Source organism: Rattus norvegicus, chromosome 8 (genome assembly GCF_021556685.1).
Source record: "Rattus norvegicus strain SHRSP/BbbUtx chromosome 8, alternate assembly SHRSP_T2T, whole genome shotgun sequence".
Classification (NCBI taxonomy): domain Eukaryota; kingdom Metazoa; phylum Chordata; class Mammalia; order Rodentia; family Muridae; genus Rattus; species Rattus norvegicus.
The window spans coordinates 44,528,678-44,548,581 of record NC_141541.1 but is presented as its reverse complement, the minus strand read 5'-3'; the positions used below and the strand labels follow the sequence as shown (position 1 = coordinate 44,548,581).

At 40.5% G+C, this 19,904-nt stretch overlaps 2 protein-coding genes across 4 annotated transcripts in view; both read left to right on the top strand.

The window, feature by feature from the left end:
* LOC134480136 (disks large homolog 5-like) overlaps positions 1–19,904 on the top strand; it is a 323,827-nt gene that overhangs the window by 136,140 nt on the left and 167,783 nt on the right.
* On the top strand, positions 12,984–17,806 carry LOC134478912 (disks large homolog 5-like). 3 transcript variants are annotated; one of them, NM_001430176.1, is given in 6 exon segments: positions 12,984–13,185; positions 14,218–14,386; positions 15,601–15,750; positions 16,386–16,555; positions 16,557–16,570; positions 17,519–17,806. In NM_001430176.1, coding segments are annotated over 6 exon segments (684 nt in total). In that variant the 5' UTR covers positions 12,984–13,058; the 3' UTR covers positions 17,573–17,806.

The window sequence follows — 19,904 nt, the reverse complement described above, 5'->3', positions numbered from 1 at the left end:
AGTGCTACCCATCCATTCCTCTCTCCTGAGGACCTCTCAGGTGACTAAAGGAAACCTGATTTCTTGTCAGATTGTTCCCAGCTGGTGTGATCTCTCTGTCCATGGACCTTGCCAAACGCTGCAGAGCCAATGTGTTGTTTTACAACACAAACTCCAGACATTAATTTTATCAATGAAGTTCCCGGACTCAGATGCTGTTGTCAACAAAACTCCCAAGGGTCCTTCCTAATTCACTGACCTCCCAGAATAAGGGAATTCTTGTTCCCTCTGAACACTTTCCTAAAAATCCTTCAACTCTAAGACTTTCCATTGCCTTAGCTACCTTCATTTCCTTTAAAGTCCTGCCTTGAATGCTCTGGACCTAAGTGCACTCTTTACCTTTGCAATAAAGGTGTGTGGTAGGTGAGCCATACAGTAATAAACTCGATATTTACAGGAAACAGCTCTTGCATAAATGTCTGTGCCCTGGCGATGCTATACCACAAAATAGTTTTTCATTAAATAATACATTCTTGGAGATCACAGTGTGATCAGATATTTTGTAACCCAACTTTCAAATGTTCTCTATTATATAAATCAATTTCCCTCATGTGTATTCTGGTCTTTCTCTGTCATGTCTGATTGCATCATCGTAGCAATCCCAGGGAACATAAATCATGGGCTTTTGAAACTGTTGTATATGGCCAACCAGGAAGGAAACCTATCCAGGAGGCTACTGATACTTGACACACAAATTTACCTCCCTATTTTCATATAGTTTATGGTAAGAAGTCATCATTCCTGACCATGTCTCATTATCCAGCGGGATAATAAATGGAAGAATTGGGATCAAGGAGGTCACCACACAAAGCAAAAGAATCCATCTCAGATGAAAATGTATGGTGTATTGAATCCAAAATAGCCATGAATTTCAGGACACAATTTAAGGCCAAACCTAAGGATAATAGATATAGAAGTGAATTGCAATGGCCAAAAAAATACAAAAAGCCTACAGAATGCCAAATTAATTGTACCAGAAAAATTCCTCCCTTCACATAAAAATTAAAACACTAAATTCACAGATCCAAGAAAGAACATTAAAAAGGGGTAAGGTATAAATATCCAGTACCAAATGAATTCAGACCTATTTGAATTACACCAGAGTTCTCAATAGATACACTAATAGCCAGAATATCTTGGGCAGATGTAATGCAGACCCAAGCTCCTATACACTGTGTAATTCACAATCACCATAAATGAAGAAACCAAGATATTACATGACAAAACTAAATTTAAACAATATTTTTCTCTAAGAAAGCACAACATAGGACAATAGGAGTTAAACTACAAGACAACGAACTAAATTTTACCCAAGAATATCCAAGAAATTAATCATCTCACAATAATTTCAAGAAAGAGAAGCACACAAACATAATTTCCTCTATAACCAGAAAAAGAAGAGAAAGCAGCAATCATTGGTCTTTAATATCTAACCAGACCCTCTGTGACCAAACCCACAGCTCCTAGGGATTTAACTGGCAGCCAACTTGTATACAAGTATGGGTCTATGGTCCTAGGTACTGTGTATGAGGATGGATTTATTTTGTATCAATGTGGTTGTAGGACCTTGATTCTGCTACGCCTGTTGCCCCACCAAATGGAGATCCTAGAGGTGTGAGGTGGGAATGGATATGTGTGAGTTGGGGAGCACTGTTATATAGGGAAAGCTGAGCAGAAGTGCGATGATAGGCTTCATTAGGGGATTTTGGAGAGAGGAACAACATTGGAAATGTAAATAAATAAAATAAACAATTAATAAGAGATAGCCAAAAATCAAATAAAAAGTAAAAAGGTAAAGGAAAAATTAAACCAACCAAAAAAAAAAAAAAAAAGAAAAGAAAGAAAGAAAAGAAAACCCTGTAGGGGACTGACCTAATTCTGCATGTATTTTAAAGCTAATTGGTAAATTGGTAGAAAGTAAGACTGGTTAAACCTCCCAAAAAAGTGACTCTGCTCCCAGTTAATTGTGATTATAAAGAAGCACAGCAGAGAGATGGTGGAGGTGAGTTTTTGAGGGCTTTGCTAGAGAGGATCACTAGGAGGGAAGAAGGAAGAAGAAGCTACCAAAGAAGAAAGGAAGAATGGTTTAGCTCTGAACCCCATTTTTTAATAGGGTTATTTGTTTCCCTGCGGTCTAACTTCTTGAGTTCTTTGTATATTTTGGATATAAGGCCTCTATCTGTTGTAGGACTGGGAAAGATCTTTTCCCAATCTGTTGGTTGCCGTTTTGTCCTAACCACAGTGTCCTTTGCCTTACAGAAGCTTTGCAGTTTTATGAGATCCCATTTGTAGATTCTTGATCTTAGAGCATAAACAAAGAATTCACAGCTGAGGAATGCCGAATGGCTGAGAAACACCTAAAGAAATGTTCAACATCTTTAGTCATAAGGGAAATGCAAATCAAATAACCCTGAGATTTCACCTCACACCAGTGAGAATGGCTAAGATCAAAAACTCAGGTGACAGCAGATGCTGGCGAGGATGTGGAGAAAGAGGAACACTCCTCCATTGTTGGTGGGATTGCAGACTGGTAAAACCATTCTGGAAATCAGTCTGGAGGTTCCTCAGAAAATTGGACATTGAACTGCCTGAGGATCCAGCTATACCTCTCTTGGGCATATACCCAAAAGATGCCTCAACATATAAAAGAGACACGTGCTCCACTATGTTCATCACAGCCTTATTTATAATAGCCAGAAACTGGAAAGAACCCAGATGCCCTTCAACAGAGGAATGGATACAGAAAATGTGGTACATCTACACAATGGAATATTACTCAGCTATCAAAAACAACGAGTTTATGAAATTCTTAGGCAAATGGTTGGAACTGGAAAATATCATCCTGAGTGAGCTAACCCAATCACAGAAAGACATACATGGTATGCACTCATTGATAAGTGGCTATTAGCCCAAATGCTTGAATTACCCTAGATCCCTAGAACAAACGAAACTCAAGACGGATGATCAAAATGTGAATGCTTCACTCCTTCTTTAAATGAGGAAAAAGAATACCCTTGGCAGGGAAGGGAGAGGCAAAGATTAAAACAGAGACTGAAGGAACACCCATTCAGAGCCTGCCCCACAGGTGGCCCATACATATACAGCCACCCAATTGGACAAGATGGATGAAGCAAAGAAGTGCAGACCGACAGGAGCCGGATGTAGATCGCTCCTGAGAGACACAGCCAGAATATGGCAAATACAGAGGCGAATGCCAGCAGCAAACCACTGAACTGAGAATAGGTCCCCCGTTGAAGGAATCAGAGAAAGAACTGGAAGAGCTTGAAGGGGCTCGAGACCCCAAAAGTACAACAATGTCAAGCAACCAGAGCGTCCAGGGACTAAGCCACTACCTAAATACTATACATGGACTGACCCTGGACTCTGACCCCAGAGGTAGCAATGAATATCGAGTAAGAGCACCAGTGGAAGGGGAAGCCCTGCGTCCTGCTAAGACTGAACCCCCAGTGAACTAGACTATGGGGGGAGGGCGGCAATGGGGGGAGGGTTGGGAGGGGGACACCCATAAGGAAAGGGAGGGGGGAGGGGGATGTTTGCCCGGAAACCGGGATAGGGAATAACACTTGAAATGTATATAAGAAATACTCAAATTAATAAAAAAAAATATAGTAAAAATGGCCATTTTACCAAAAGCAATCTACAGATTCAATGCAATCCCCATCAAAATACCAATCCATTTCTTCAAAGTGTTAGACAGAACAATTTGCAAATTCATCTGGAATAACAAAAAACCCAGGATAGCTAAAGCTATCCTCAACAATAAAAGGACTTCAGGGGGAATCACTATCCCTGAACTCAAGCAGTATTACAGAGCAATAGTGATAAAAACTGCATGGTATTGGTACAGAGACAGACAGATAGACCAATGGAATAGAATTGAAGACCCAGAAATGAACCCACACACCTATGGTCACTTGATTTTTGACAAAGGAGCCAAAACCATCCAATGGAAAAAAGATAGCATTTTCAGCAAATGGTGCTGGTTCAACTGGAGGGCAACATGTAGAAGAATGCAGATCGATCCATCCTTATCACCCTGTACAAAGCTTAAGTCCAAGTGGATCAAGGCCCTCCACATCAAACCAGACACACTCAAACTAATAGAAGAAAAACTAGGGAAGCATCTGGAACACATGGGCACTGGAAAAAATTTCCTGAACAAAACACCAATGGCTTATGCTCTAAGATCAAGAATCGACAAATGGGATCTCATAAAACTGCAAAGCTTCTGTAAGGCAAAGGACACTGTGCTTAGGACAAAATGGCAACCAACAGATTGGGAAAAGATCTTTACCAATCCTACAACAGATAGAGGCCTTATATCCAAAATATACAAAGAACTCAAGAAGTTAGACCGCAGGGAAACAAATAACCCTATTAAAAAATGGGGTTCAGAGCTAAACAAAGAATTCACAGCTGAGGAATGCCGAATGGCTGAGAAACACCTAAAGAAATGTTCAACATCTTTAGTCATAAGGGAAATGCAAATCAAAACAACCCTGAGATTTCACCTCACACCAGTGAGAATGGCTAAGATCAAAAACTCAGGTGACAGCAGATGCTGGCGAGGATGTGGAGAAAGAGGAACACTCCTCCATTGTTGGTGGGATTGCAGACTGGTAAAACCATTCTGGAAATCAGTCTGGAGGTTCCTCAGAAAATTGGACATTGAACTGCCTGAGGATCCAGCTATACCTCTCTTGGGCATATACCCAAAAGATGCCTCAACATATAAAAGAGACACGTGCTCCAGTATGTTCATCGCAGCCTTATTTATAATAGCCAGAAACTGGAAAGAACCCAGTTGCCCTTCAACAGAGGAATGGATACAGAAAATGTGGTACATCTACACAATGGAATATTACTCAGCTATCAAAAACAACGAGTTTATGAAATTCTTAGGCAAATGGTTGGAACTGGAAAATATCATCCTGAGTGAGCTAACCCAATCACAGAAAGACATACATGGTATGCACTCATTGATAAGTGGCTATTAGCCCAAATGCTTGAATTACCCTAGATCCCTAGAACAAACGAAACTCAAGACGGATGATCAAAATGTGAATGCTTCACTCCTTCTTTAAATGAGGAAAAAGAATACCCTTGGCAGGGAAGGGAGAGGCAAAGATTAAAACAGAGACTGAAGGAACACCCATTCAGAGCCTGCCCCACAGGTGGCCCATACATATACAGCCACCCAATTGGACAAGATGGATGAAGCAAAGAAGTGCAGACCGACAGGAGCCGGATGTAGATCGCTCCTGAGAGACACAGCCAGAATATGGCAAATACAGAGGCGAATGCCAGCAGCAAACCACTGAACTGAGAATAGGTCCCCCGTTGAAGGAATCAGAGAAAGAACTGGAAGAGCTTGAAGGGGCTCGAGACCCCAAAAGTACAACAATGTCAAGCAACCAGAGCGTCCAGGGACTAAGCCACTACCTAAATACTATACATGGACTGACCCTGGACTCTGACCCCAGAGGTAGCAATGAATATCCTAGTAAGAGCACCAGTGGAAGGGGAAGCCCTGCGTCCTGCTAAGACTGAACCCCCAGTGAACTAGACTATGGGGGGAGGGCGGCAATGGGGGGAGGGTTGGGAGAGGGACACCCATAAGGAAGGGGAGGGGGGAGGGGGATGTTTGCCCGGAAACCGGGAAAGGGAATAACACTTGAAATGTATATAAGAAATACTCAAGTTAATAAAAAAAAAAAAGAAAGGAAGAATGGATGTGATGGAGAGGAGGCAGGAAGCAGGACAGCAGCCATGAGTTAAGACAGAGGAAAGCCTGTTCCTGAGGGCTGTCCAAGTGGAACAAAGAGCAGCCAAGATGCCACACTGTAAGAAAGAGTTCAGAGTCATTATTTGGAAATTAGACATAGTTCCATGCAAAACAGGCAGCTGCCCAGCTACTGTGCTGATTATGTGATATTATAAATAAATTAAAAACTACGTATAACCAGTAGCCACCTCTATAGAGGATCCTAATAGGAATACTTTATTTGCAGGGAAGGATAAAATACCAGAGGACACAGGAAAAAAATTTACACCACTAGGACAGTCAATCAAAAGCAGCCTACAAAAGTCTTAAAAATTAAGAAAATGACAATAGTTAACACAGAAGTTTAAATAATATTTACATATCAATAACCTCAATTCCCTAGTAAACAATCACATATTTCGCCTGAAACAGGATTGCCATCATGAGAGATATAGAGGGTATACTAGGGAAACAGAACAAAGAACCATGTCCCTTTAGCAATCCTATGCAGTTTCTCTATCTAGTTGACAGAATAGATTTCAAACTCATCCTGTCCAGAAGATATAAGGATATTCACTTCATACTTTGCAATTACTAAAACCTACTACAATTCTAAATATATACATGTTAACAAAGACTTCCCAAATTTAAAAATATATGTTATCAGATAGCTACAGGTAGTTATAATAGTGAAACTACAGATTAGTTATAATAGTGGTTGTGATTTGTATTACTTCTCCATTCTGACAACTTAAGAGATCATATGCAAATAAACAAAATAGGAGAAGCAGAATTAAGTGACATGATCAGGCAAATGGAACTAAAAAACTACAGTGAACTATACATATATTTTCTATCAGCCTGTGGACATTACTCCAAAATTGACCACAGATTAGGAAAAAAAATAAGCCTCAGAAAATATAAGAAAGTTGAAGGAATGTTGTGCATTCTATCTGAGCCCAAAGGAATCAAACTGGTATCACACAATTAAAAGTACAGAAAATACACACACTCATGGAAAGTAAGTAACATATACAATACACTACTGAAGGATCAGGTGAGAAAAAAATAAGGAAATATTAAGATTCCTAGAAATGAGTGACATTGAAAACACAAACACCATCCACAGATCTATATGATACAATAAAAGTTTATGAATTATGTTACAATCACCAAAGCCAGAGGAGTGAACCCATATAATCTCTTCATCTTCTGTCAGAGGTAGAGAATGTGGAGTGTGCGCTATTGGGATTATGCCTTGAATTGGCTTGCCACCTTCCCAACTTCCCTTTGCAATGATAACATATGTGATTTGGCATTACACATTGGATGTGTGTAATTGGCCATTTGATTTCATAGAGGGAATAATTAAGGGACTGCCTGCAGTTTTATGAAGCTCTTTGGACAAACTGTGTAGACTGTGAAAGACTATAGGGCTTTTGGAAAGCGAGCTAAGTGCATTTTTCATTACGATATGTTTAAGATCCTATGGACAATTGGGAGTAGAATGTGGTCTTTTGAATGATAGTGGCTCCAATAAACTCACATGTATGAATGTTTGTTGCTGATTAGAGGAAATGTGCGGGAAGAAGTAGAAGATATGTTGTTTTTTTTTTTTTTTTTTTGTAGGATTGTTATGGGATTGGGTTTTGAGGTTCCCAAATTCCATACCATTTATACTTAACTCTCACTTTCTCTGTGTCCAACTTGCAGATAAGATGTAAGATCTCAGCTAGTTCTCTAGAAACATGGTGGCCTACCTGCTGCCATGTACCCCCACATACTGATCACAGACTCATGATTCTTGAAACAATAATCCCCAATAAACTCTTTTTTTGAAAAGTTCCCTTGCTCATGGTGTCTCTTCGAATCCTAGAAATAAAGATCGGAAGGAACACTTAAGTGAAAAATTTCTCAATAAAATCCTGGCAAATAAAATTCAGATATATCAGGTAGCATGATCAAGTTGGCTTGCCTCCAGAGAGCAAGAATGTTTCAACAAATACAAATGAATAAACAATACACAACATGAAATCAAGAACAGGAAACACATGATCATTGCACTAGAGGCAGACAATTTCTTTGGCAAATTCTCACAGTGATACATGAAATAGTCCTGGAGAATCTGGGATATGGAGAAGATATACCTTAACATTATAAAGACAATTTAGAAGGCCAACAGCATCCTAACTGGAGAAAACCTTAATGCATTTCCACTAAAATAAGGAATATGTCACAGATGTTCAATCTTTTCATCTAATCCAAGTAGTATGTGAAGTCTTCTCCAAACAATATGAAAACAGAAATATGTAAAGGCATGTCCATATGACGGAAAGCAGTCAGAGTATTCTCATTTGCAGGTGATATGATCCATATGTAAAGAACACTACGGTTCCACTAGAAAATTCTTACAGCTCATGGACCCACACACTGAAATCACATTAAAATCAATAAAATTCCTGTATACCAACAATAAATATCAACAAACATACCAAGAAAACAAACACATTCAGAATAGCCTTAAAAATCTTGTAATAAATCTAAGAAAGTGAAGACATGTTACAATGAAAACATTAAGAAAAATAACAAAAAATTGAACAAACCAGAAAATGAAAACACTTCTCATTTTCATGCATCAGTAGGATTAATATTGTTATATCAAATCCTACCAGAATCATCTACATGCTTAAATCCATCCCGTCCTAATTCTGATGTAGGGCTTCAGGGAATGAAATAAAGATCTCAACCAATGAAAGCACAAATGAGCAGGGCAGTCAGATACTACTACATAGTATACATTACATCACTGCAGAACGCATCACCTTTAATAATTTCAAGTTCATTTTGGGGAATAGTAAAAAAGAAATCAAGTCTTTTGATATCATGAGAAGAGACACAAAGTCTATAGGAATTATATAAAAGACCCAGATATTGGTGTATGTACTTATCAGCCTCTGGGTTTTGAAAAAGAGGCCAAACTAAGAAACAAAACAAAACAAAAAACCCACCACCACCACCACCACCTCCACACACAAAGTGCAATTTTCAACCCGTTGGTTCCAACTACTTCCTGGGGCAATCACATAGAGACATACTTTATACAGGATATTTACATCACCATTCAAAAGAGTAGTAACCTAACTTTATGACTTAGCAACGATATAATTTTGTAGTTGGGGGTTGGTTACCATAAGGTGAAAAACTGTATTCCTTGAGATGCTTTTAGTCATGGTATTTTTTTGCAGTAACAGATATGTGACTGATATGTAAAATGGTACCAGCACTAGTGGACTTGTTTTTGTGAGGAATCTCTCTCATTTTTTTTTGGGGGGGGACGGTGTAAGACTTTGGATAGGGAAAATTTTGAAATATTTAAGCAGATCATAACACTCCCTATTAGTTTGCCACATGGGTGACATAAGTATTGTGAGTAGTGTGCAAAATAGAGCCTCTCTGATGAGACTTGAAAGGATGGAGGAATTCTATTGGTGACTGGCTTAGAGGCAATTAGCAATATTTTGGCAAACAATCTATATCCTTTCGGCCTGTATACTAACAAGATACCTGAATCTAAATAAAAAAGTAACTGACCGATAGTTTTGAGCAAAATCAAAGTTAGATAATGTGTGACCTTCCTCAAAAGGTGTGAATGTGTGTTCATATTTTCAATTGTTAATGTAGCCAGGACTTTAGTTAATCCCTCCACATTCAGTACCTGGAAGCATTTGAAAGTGCAAGATCTCACAGGATTTGGAAAATATCCCAATTATCGTAAGGTCCCCAAACTTGTTGTCACCCCACAAAGATATGGATACAACTTTAATGAACATGACACCCAAACTCTCAAAGGAAGGATGGGTGGCTGCTTATTTGTCAGCAGTGGGTTATAGATGTTCATTGTCATTCAGGGGGTTGGTTGCAATTTTTACTGGTCATGGTCAGTGAGGAAACAGTAAAGGAGATTAGAATCAGGGATATCTTTCTTACTTGCTCTTTCTCTCCTCAAACCTTTTTCTCTGCTATCTATGGTTTTGGAAGCAGGAGAAAGGGGCTAACATGACAAAAAGCATAGATTATTCAATCTTTTTTTATACTAAGAAGCAACACCAAGTGCCAAATACTTTAGGATGACATGGAATTTGAATGATGATAGAATTTCATATTATACTTGAATAAATGATTAAACTCTTGTTTAAGATATAAGTATATGCATCTTATTCACAATACGGTATAAAATTCTAATTGTATAAAATTACTACTGTACACTGCCATGGATAATTAAGGAATGCAAATAGCACTATCCAACTATAAATACTCAGCGTTCTAGTGATGTTAGGTACTTGTTTAGTTAGGTACAGAAATAAGCTTTATTTAGCTTCTTGTATATGTATTCAAATTAAACAGTAAATCCTTTGAAAAAATTCCACATTTGTGCACTGAGATAGACTTTACATAAAAAGATGGTTCTCTAATTCTTTAGAGATCTGAAGAATCTGCCATTTCAGTTGTCCTAGTAGTCAAAGGCTTTTCACAGTGGGAGAGACCTCAATTCCGGGCAGTGTCCTCATGCTATTCTGAAGAAAATGATGGGCACTAAAGAACCCTAACTGGAGTGTCCTTCAAATGTGGCAAAGTGGTCATTGGGTGAAATACTGTCCACTTACCTCCACTGCTGCCAGAAAGCTGTCCAGACTGTGGAGAAGGAGATCATGGGGAAGTCTATTGTCCCAGGCTTTGGACAGAAAGTGAGGATAGTCCTTCAAATGACCTACTTCACAGTAGTGTTGTCAGAGCCCCTGACCCATTCAATTGACACTGGATGCCACAATGACACAAGAATATTTGCTGACTGTCTGTCACGGTAGCCAACAATTTCTGTCATTTCTTTAGAATTGGAAGCTATTTTCTCTGAATTTCCTGTTTCTTCAGGCAACCTTTCTCCTTCTCAGGTCTCAGATGGAGATGATTAGATAGTTTACTCTTAACCTTTTCTTGTCATGAGACTCAGAAAAGAAAACGAGTTCACCATCACACAGGAGTGTGACAACTAGGTACCTGACAGGACCAGGGGGGACATGGGAGGTCCAGAATGAGGGGCTCGACAGACAACCCACTGGAGCATCAAAATGCCCGCCACAACCGCTCTGGCACCATAAATCCTGAGCCCCTACGGGTTTGACAACAGAGTGTGCATGGCCTGACTGCAGCCCGGGACTTTTCAAAGCTTGTATCACCCCCGAGCACTTCTGCTTGAGCAGAAAGGCAGATGCCCAGAAGCTGCTGCTGTAGTAGGAGGCAGTTATGGCAGTTGGAGGTGGTGGTGGAGGAAGAGGAGGGATGAGAGAAGAGGGAGGAGTTTCCCTGGAAGGACCAGAACAGACAACATTCTGACTACTCCAGAACCCCACCCAAACCCAGCCCACCCCACAAATCCCAAGTCCACTGCCAAACCTCTCCATGCTAAGCATTCATTTCTTCATCCCCACTGTGCTCATTTTAGTTTTTTAAACTCCTTTTATGTTCTCTGTGAATTTCGCATCATGCAGCCCAACTCCGTTGATATCCAACATCACCTCATATCTGAAGTCCACCCTTGCATCCTTCTCCATATCAGAGAAAAAATAATCTATTTGTGGAAGATGAAAAAAGAAAAAAAATGGCTCTATGTCCACAAAAGAGGTGTAAAATTATAAAGATGAAGCACATAAACCCTTAAATTATTTAAAATTAACAAAATTGTTTTTCATTTCAGGAGAGTTGTTATGGCTAATAAGTGCAAGCTATGATAAATAGAGAATACAAAAGCTTAAAAAGTGAGAGAAAATGATTCAGGTACAAAATTTTACACTAATATAATGTAGTTCATGAAGTACCTTCTCCAATTTTGCCAAATACAAATGGACTAAATGTTGTGACAGTCATTCTTATCTGATGTATCCTATAAATTTTCTAATTTTATCTAGCTGATCAGTTTTAAAGATAAAGTTATTTTTTTTGGTGTAAAAGGGGAAATGATGAGGTGAGCTCCCTCTGTACTAAGGTGTGTCAACTTTCAATTTTTAGTTCTTTACTGGCAGAGAGCTAAGTGCTGGCAGGATTACTGTCTTGTCATTTCTACGGTCCATCATCAAGTTTGCTATTTTGTAGATGTTTGTCCTTCTCACCAGCTCAACACAAGCTGAGAGATCTCTTAGATGTTGTCTAACTGCCGATTGGACATAATAAAGATCTGAAGGCCAAGATATGCTGCAGAAAGTATGTGGGCAGAACTCCAGGCTTACAGAGGAACATAGGGTGAGGAAAGCTGAAGCTGGAGCTTCAGAATAGACATGGTAGGGAAGTGATATGGACCAAAACAGGGCATAGGGGTTAAGAGATAATCACCAGTTGGGTCTCAAAACTAGAAGAATGGGGTTAAATTTAGAGAAGATAGTGCATGCCCTGTGAAAGGCCTAAGACACAAACTGTCAGTCAGAATCTCATGGTAGAGCTTACAGAGGCCTGTGAGCAATGCTCCTTTGGTGACATTAGTAAAAAGAGGAGAACCCCCAAGCAGCATGAGGGTGCCTCCATTGCTAGCTCCTACATTTCACTTTCCTTTGGCAATTGGAATCCAAACTGTTCCGAACAACATAATGATTTCAACTCTTTCTCCTAAGGGATTTTGTGGCAACTGTCGAAGGCTAAGCTAACGACAAGGCTTCATGAGTGTTCCCATAACACACACCCATGTCGCAACCTAACCTACAGGCTATTTCTTGATGTGATTTCAAGCACGTGTACATAAGGAGACAGGAGAACCTTCTGACTGCTTATTCAAACTGGTATTATTTCTCAGGAATTTTTAATGGCTGATGTTGATGAGTAAGGATAATTTGACTTAAGATGAGATATTTTTGGGCAGGATTTAGAGGGAAAAATTCATTAAAATGCATAGGAATTACTCAGGTTTTTATAATCAAGCCTTGACGAAAATTTGGTCTTGCAAGCAGGAGTTGCTCAGTGGCTATGCCCTGGGAAGGTCTCCAGGAAAGGGCACCTCAGCTTATGCACTGTACAGGGAGATTATTAGCAGGGAGGCAATGTCTGTTCACCATGACATCAGAGGTCCCTTCTTGGACATTCTATTGGGTCCTAGAGAGTTCTTGGCATCCTCTGTGATGTCACCAGCGTTGTAGTAACCACCAGTGCCCTACTTTTTCTCAGTCCCTGCCTGGCAGATACACAGGAAGACATGTTTTCCCGGCTTCGCAAGAATTTTGGGAGAGTGAACGCCGATTTTGGACAGACTGGAGTGAGGGAATCTCGCCTTTCATCAAAAATAAATGTTGGACAACGAAAGCTAGCCTGTGGAATGCTGAGTAAGTTCTGTGAATTGTATGCTGAGCTTTCTGTCAGAGGGAGAATAGGCTTAGGCTGACCTGTCTAGCAATAGGCCAGAACAACTGGAGTATCTGCAAAGGAATTGAATTTCCATGAAGATCACAATTCCTAAAGTCAAGGATTTCAGAACATTAGTTTGCCCATCCCCAAATGGGGGATATGGTAAGGCCAATGCCATTATTCGGTGAAGTTCTGGCCTTCACTTTTAACGTGCATATGATACGTTACATTGATATAATAACACGATCAGGAGACACTGAGTGTCCAACTTTATTGAACTTAGACAGGGCATCAATCTACTTCACTCTCATTGCTTCTTTAAATAAAGTAGATCTCTGTCTTTATTATCAGGGAGAGAATTATGCTTCTGGCCTTATGTTCTTAGAACTCCTCTGACTTTTTCAAATTGGCAGAGATGGGACATCCTTAGCATTATAAATTAGAATTTGTGTGTTACAAACATTTTTTTACAGTACTAAAACTATTTGTAGCAGGTAGACCAAGATTCAGCCTGTAACCAATTGGCACTTCTGTGGCATTTGGTGTTTCAGTTAGGGGAATTGATAAGTCCGTTGACCATGACATCCCCCGCAATGCTTTTAAATTCCAAATGGTGTGGCCTAGAGTATCAGTGCAGGACATCTGAGTATCTCCAATCACTCAAATCTTTTGGAGGTTGAATTTATCATCTGACTTCTCAAAGTACAGCGGTGAGGGTCCTGAAAGAAAGTTGTACCCTGTTAAGTTGATAACAATCCCGTAGAAGCCATCTCTGTGGTACATGGAGCATGGGTCAGCAGGCATAGGGAACACCCGGCATCTGACATCTCTTGGTCTCTATAGAGTGCTGGGAGAGTTGACTTCCACTGAGGAGGTCTCTTAGGCAACAACAAACTCTTTGTGGTGACACTGTGGTCTACACATGCTCTCCTCCTGTTTGGGGCTTGCCATGGTCTATGCACACTCATCAGTTTCCCCAAAAATGTTCACTTGTGTTCTTCTACCTACAGAAGATGGGAGACTGACATCATCCCCTGGCCCTGTGGTAATCAACAAGGAGGCCAACACGGAGAACACAGAAGAACAGAGACTGATTAGACAGCTGCAGTCAGCTACTGAGGAGAGAAATGAGCTAAGAGATCTCCTGACTTATGTGACAGAGAGATACAGGAACAACAGGTATGCATTCCTCCAAACTGCCTTGTGTCATTCATGGACCTGCAGTGTCACCTACATCTTATTCTATTAAGGTGTAGGGGTCCAGAAAGCTGTGCCTCCCAAAGAACGTGTCCTAAACCTCATTTCTGATATAGAGGAGATTCAGAACCTGACCCTTGGTCAGGAGTGAGATGGGTAATGGTCTCATCTGCTGCCTCCAGCTGAAAATCTGAACTTGTGGCCTTAGTGAGGATTCAGGGATAACGTTACTGGAGCATGAGTTCCCAGTGTGCATTTGGAAAGCCCTTGACAGGTGGTAGCTTTGCAAGGTTCTAGGTGCTGTGAGTTTGGGTGTGTGCTAGGAAGGTGACTTAGTGCTGGACTCTTGTTGCAGTAGCCTGAGGTGACAGATCCCAAATTGTTCATCTCAATGTTTGACTAGATGGCCAGAGACACAGGGCTTTTCCTTCTTTTTTGTTTGCCTCTGAGCCAATAATGTGGCATGCATTTTTTCTGATTCTGATTGTGTTCTCCGTTTGCATATTTCGCTCCCTTTTTCATTCTCTTACTGTTTACTTTTCTTTTCCTGTGTGTGTGTCCCAGTTTCTGTGTCTCTGTGTGTACACACCTACATGCATATGCACAATTTTTATATGTTTATATTTCCCCCCAAACTTGGAATCTAGGGGTCTATGTTTTTTCCTGAGTATATTCATGTATAACAATTTCATGGTGATGTGAGTGCTTTGTTTTGGGAGCCCCTCTTCAACTGCACACTTCTTTGCCAATGTGGTCACATTTGTCTGTATATTTGTGCCATTTGGGCAGATTATACTTTTGTGGCGATTTATGGTCTCAACTCCATAATTGTGTGAATTGTGTGTCTCTACAATATTAATTATTCAGGATGTAGAATTCCTGTTGTCAAAACAGGAAAAATGAAATCACAGTTTTCTAGGTCTTGGATGTGGGAGAGCTGTGGCCTAGGCCCTTGTTAGCATAACTAGCTTGACTGCAGATCCAGCCCTTCTGAGTGAAGAAAGGGAACCTGGGAACCCTTTATCTCGATGCCGAGCTTATGGGGTCCTGGGCCCAGAATAACAAGTTTCTGAAGCTGAAGAAGCTTCCAATATGTAGAACTCAGAAATTGGCCTCCCAGGGCTGGGGTACTAGAAGACCCAGCCTGAGTTCATATATTCCTAAACGCAGATGTTCATTGGGTTTTACTCTCCTAGGGCCAGCCGCTACATCAGGTCAAATCCATTTTATGAAAAATTGAAGATAAAGGAGAGGGAGGTCATGTCATTACTGCACAACTTAGAGATGAGGAACATCGAGCATTGTGAGAAATTTCAGGAGCTCCAGAAGGAAATTAACTTCTATCGGTGAGCACTGGTCAGAGAGGCCATTAACTCTGCTTTGCCCACAGGTGCCATCCTTTGTTCTGACTGGAGGTCTAGCAGCTCTGGCTCCATGTCTTGTGCTCTTTAAACATCACTGTGTCCTGGGCCTTTTGGACTCAGTTTTTAGGTCCACAGGAGACTGTTACTCATACCCAGAGTGTCTAGGCATCTTCAGAAGGCTCTAGGTAGACCAGTACTTATTCAGCTCACCAAATGGCTAATAGGCTGAACTGGGCCTCTGCGGTCACACCAGGTTTAACAAAACTCAGTGTGTGGACCACATGGATAACATGACCTTCCCTTAATTCTACTGACCTCCTTTGAGGGTATTTGCCCACTATTTATTAATGTTGCCCCCATGCCTTTTGCTTCCATGGATAGATGTATATCCCCTGTTGTTGTGGAGAGAAATGAACGCTTTTTGGTACTTGGGTCACAGAAACAATTTAGTCTTCCCTGAATTGGCTGTTTGATGTTTGTGCAGCAGCCTTGTGTGTATCAAGATGTATTCTATGAAGTTTTCACTTGTATCTGGGTCCAGAGCGTGTTTGTGAGACTTGGGAGTAGGAATGGGAGGAAGAGGGTGCAGGATCTAACTATGCAGTGTGTGTTTCCAGGAACCTGCCCAGCCGGATCCATATGGACAAGATATGTATGCAGAAGAAGTTGTTCCCATTCAGAAAGGAGGGCAAAGCAGAACAGCTTGATTCTGCACCGCTGCTACAGAAATTTTTGTTTGATTTGAACAAGAAAGATAAAGACGAACAGGAGAAAACCAGCAACCTCCACCAAGCAACATCTGGTAGGGACAAGCAGCTGTGTCAGCCTAAAATTATCTGATTCCATTTGCCAATTTGATACATGTTTGCTTTCCCTACCACCTTAATAATGTACACTCCAACAATACAACCACCTCATGCTATGGAATGTTCATTCCTCTGTCTGTGCACGAGTATTCTGGGAAGACAACCACTTTTCAGGAACTGACTTATTAACAACTATGCTTTGGTGCTCTTTTTGAAGCTGCAGTCTGGAAATGGTGACAGATGAATAACCTATCATATTACTGCATGTCCCTGTGATAGAATGGATGCTATGTACCACTTTGAACAAGTTTTGTTCCTGTGATAAATGATATTCTGTGGTCATGTGACCTCCAAGTTGGGAAGCACCTTTCAGGGATAAGAACCGAGTGCATATGGCAAATTATTCTTTGTCATTGGCTTTCATCTTGGTGACAGGTTGACTTCTCCTTTCATCCTGCAACCCAATGAGGTCTCTTCCCATTGCCCTGTTCTTGGTTTGCACTGGTTAAAGTCTGAGGCCCAGATGGGCAGCCCACATTACTGTCAGGGTTGTTGTAGACTTTGCCCTGCCCACAGACACACCAGCAATGTTATCAGTTAACACATCAATGGTGACCTAAAATAGAGCTGAGTGGGTAGAAGGCAGCAAGCTGATAGCTAGCATGCAAGTCCCCAACACATCAGTTTCTGAATAACTGCCTTCCTCTCCCTGGTCTCAGGAATTGCAAAAGAGCTGGAATGGGACACACAGCAGGAAGAGAGCCTCCTGAAGAATAGGTTGCTTTCTCAGGATTCCCCTGCGGACCGCCATCCTGAATAATACCAACATTTTTTTGGATGAATACTCTCCCTCATAGTTTAATTTATTTTTTGCTAAGAAACACTAAATTTATCTTTCACTAAGCCAGTCTGACTGATTGATATCTTATTCTCTTTCTGTTTAGGATAACACCACTTGAGAGACCACTTGGGAACTGCATTGCCATTTTGCCTGCTAGAGGAGAAACAGCAATATAACTGTGCTTCTAAATGTTCACTAAGAATATGCTGTTTAGAAATATTTTTGTTATGATCTTAAATGAAGTTTTTGTTTTGTTATTTCATAGTTATATATTCTTGTTAATATTTTTCACATCTGAAAATACTTTTATATATTTATATTAATATTCATTTTAATCATTTTTGTTTTAAATTGTATTCCTTATGAATAAAACTTGATTTGTAACTCTTGACTCTTTAGACCATCTTGCTTATTCAAGTGTTCTGTTCCCTCTTGTGCTCTTAGAACTGACAGCTAATGATGGATTCTGCATGGTCGAGAGTTCCTGGGCTAAATAGTAAATTCAAAGCCACCAATGCTTACCTAGAGTGATAGTGTGTTTTGTGTGGATAATGTGTTCTTTTCTTGGATGCACATTTTATGATGTGATCACTGCCATACTTTATCCATGCGGTCATGTTTTCTGCTAATCTTTTTTTTTGAAAAATTTTTTTAATTTATTTAATAATTAATAATAATTCTTTGGTTTCCGGGCAAACATCCCCCTCCCCCCTCCCCTTCCTTATGGGTGTTCCCCTCCCAACCCTTCCCCCATTGCCGTCCTCCCCCCAACAATCTAGTTCCCTGGGGGTTCACTCTTAGCAGGACCCAGGGCTTCCCCTTCCACTGGTGCTCTTACTAGGATATTCATTGCTACCTATGAGGTCAGAGTCCAGGGTCAGTCCATGTATAGTCTTTAGGTAGTGGCTTAGTCCCTGGAAGCTCTGGTTGCTTGGCATTGTTGTACATATGGGGTCTCGAGCCCCTTCGAGCTCTTCCAGTTCTTTCTCTGATTCCTTCAATGGGGGTCCTATTCTCAGTTCAGTGGTTTGCTGCTGGCATTCGCCTCTGTATTTGCCCCATTCTGGCTGTGTCTCTCAGGAGCGATCTACATCCGGCTCCTGTCGGTCTGCACTTCTTTGCTTCATCCATCTTGTCTAATTGGGTGGCTGTATATGTATGGGCCACATGTGGGGCAGGTTCTGAATGGGTGTTCCTTCAGTCTCTGTTTTAATCTTTGCCTCTCTCTTCCCTGCCAAGGGTATTCTTGTTCCCCTTTTATAGAAGGAGTGAAGCATTCACATTTTGATCATCCATCTTGAGTTTCATTTGTTCTAGGCATCTAGGGTAATTCAAGCATTTGGGCTAAAAGCCACTTATCAGTGAGTGCATACCATGTATGTCTTTCTGTGATTGGGTTAGATCACTCAGGATGATATTTTCCAGTTCCAAACATTTGCCTACGAATTTCATAAACTCGTTGTTTTTGATAGCTGAGTAATATCCCATTGTGTAGATGTACCACATTTTCTGTATCCATTCCTCTGTTGAAGGGTATCTGGGTTCTTTCCAGCTTCTGGCTATTATAAATAAGGCTGCTATGAACATAGTGGAGCACGTGTATTAGAATGGCTACTCCAGCTTGCTTCTTCTGACCATTTGCTTGGAAAGTTGTTTTCCAGCCTTTCACTCTGAGGTAGTGTCTGTCTTTGTCTCTGAGGTGTGTTTCCTGTAGGCAGCAGAATGCAGGGTCCTCGTTGCGTATCCAGTTTGTTAATCTATGTCTTTTTATTGGGGAGTTGAGGCCATTGGTGTTGAGAGATATCAAGAAATAGTGATTATTGCTTCCTGTTATATTCATATTTGGATGTGAGGTTACGTTTGTGTGCTTTACTTCTCTTTGTTTTGTTGCCAAGACGATTAGTTTCTTGCTTCTTCTAGGGTATAGCTTGCCTCCTTATGTTGGGCTCTACCCTTTATTATCCTTTGTAGTGCTGGATTTGTAGAAAGATATTGTGTAAATTTGGTTTTGTCATGGAATATCTTGGTTTCTACATCTATGTTAATTGAGAGTTTTGCAGGATACAGTAACCTGGGCTGGCACTTTTGTTATCTTAGGGTCTGTATGACATCTGTCCAGGATCTTCTGCCTTCATAGTTTCTGGCAAAAAGTCTGGTGTGATTCTGATAGGTCTGCCATTATATGTTACTTGACCTTTTTCCCTTACTGCTTTTAATATTCTTTCTTTATTTTGTGCCTTTGGTGTTTTGACTATTATGTGACGGGAGGTGTTTCTTTTCTGGTCCAATCTATTTGGAGTTCTGTAGGCTTCTTGTATGCCTATGGGTATCTCTTTTTTTAGGTTAGGGACGTTTTCTTCTATGATTTTGTTGAAGATATTTACTGGTCCTTTGAGCTGGGAGTCTTCACTCTCTTCTATACCTATTATCCTTAGGTTTGATCTTCTCATTGAGTCCTGGATTTCCTGTATGTTTTGGACCAGTAGCTT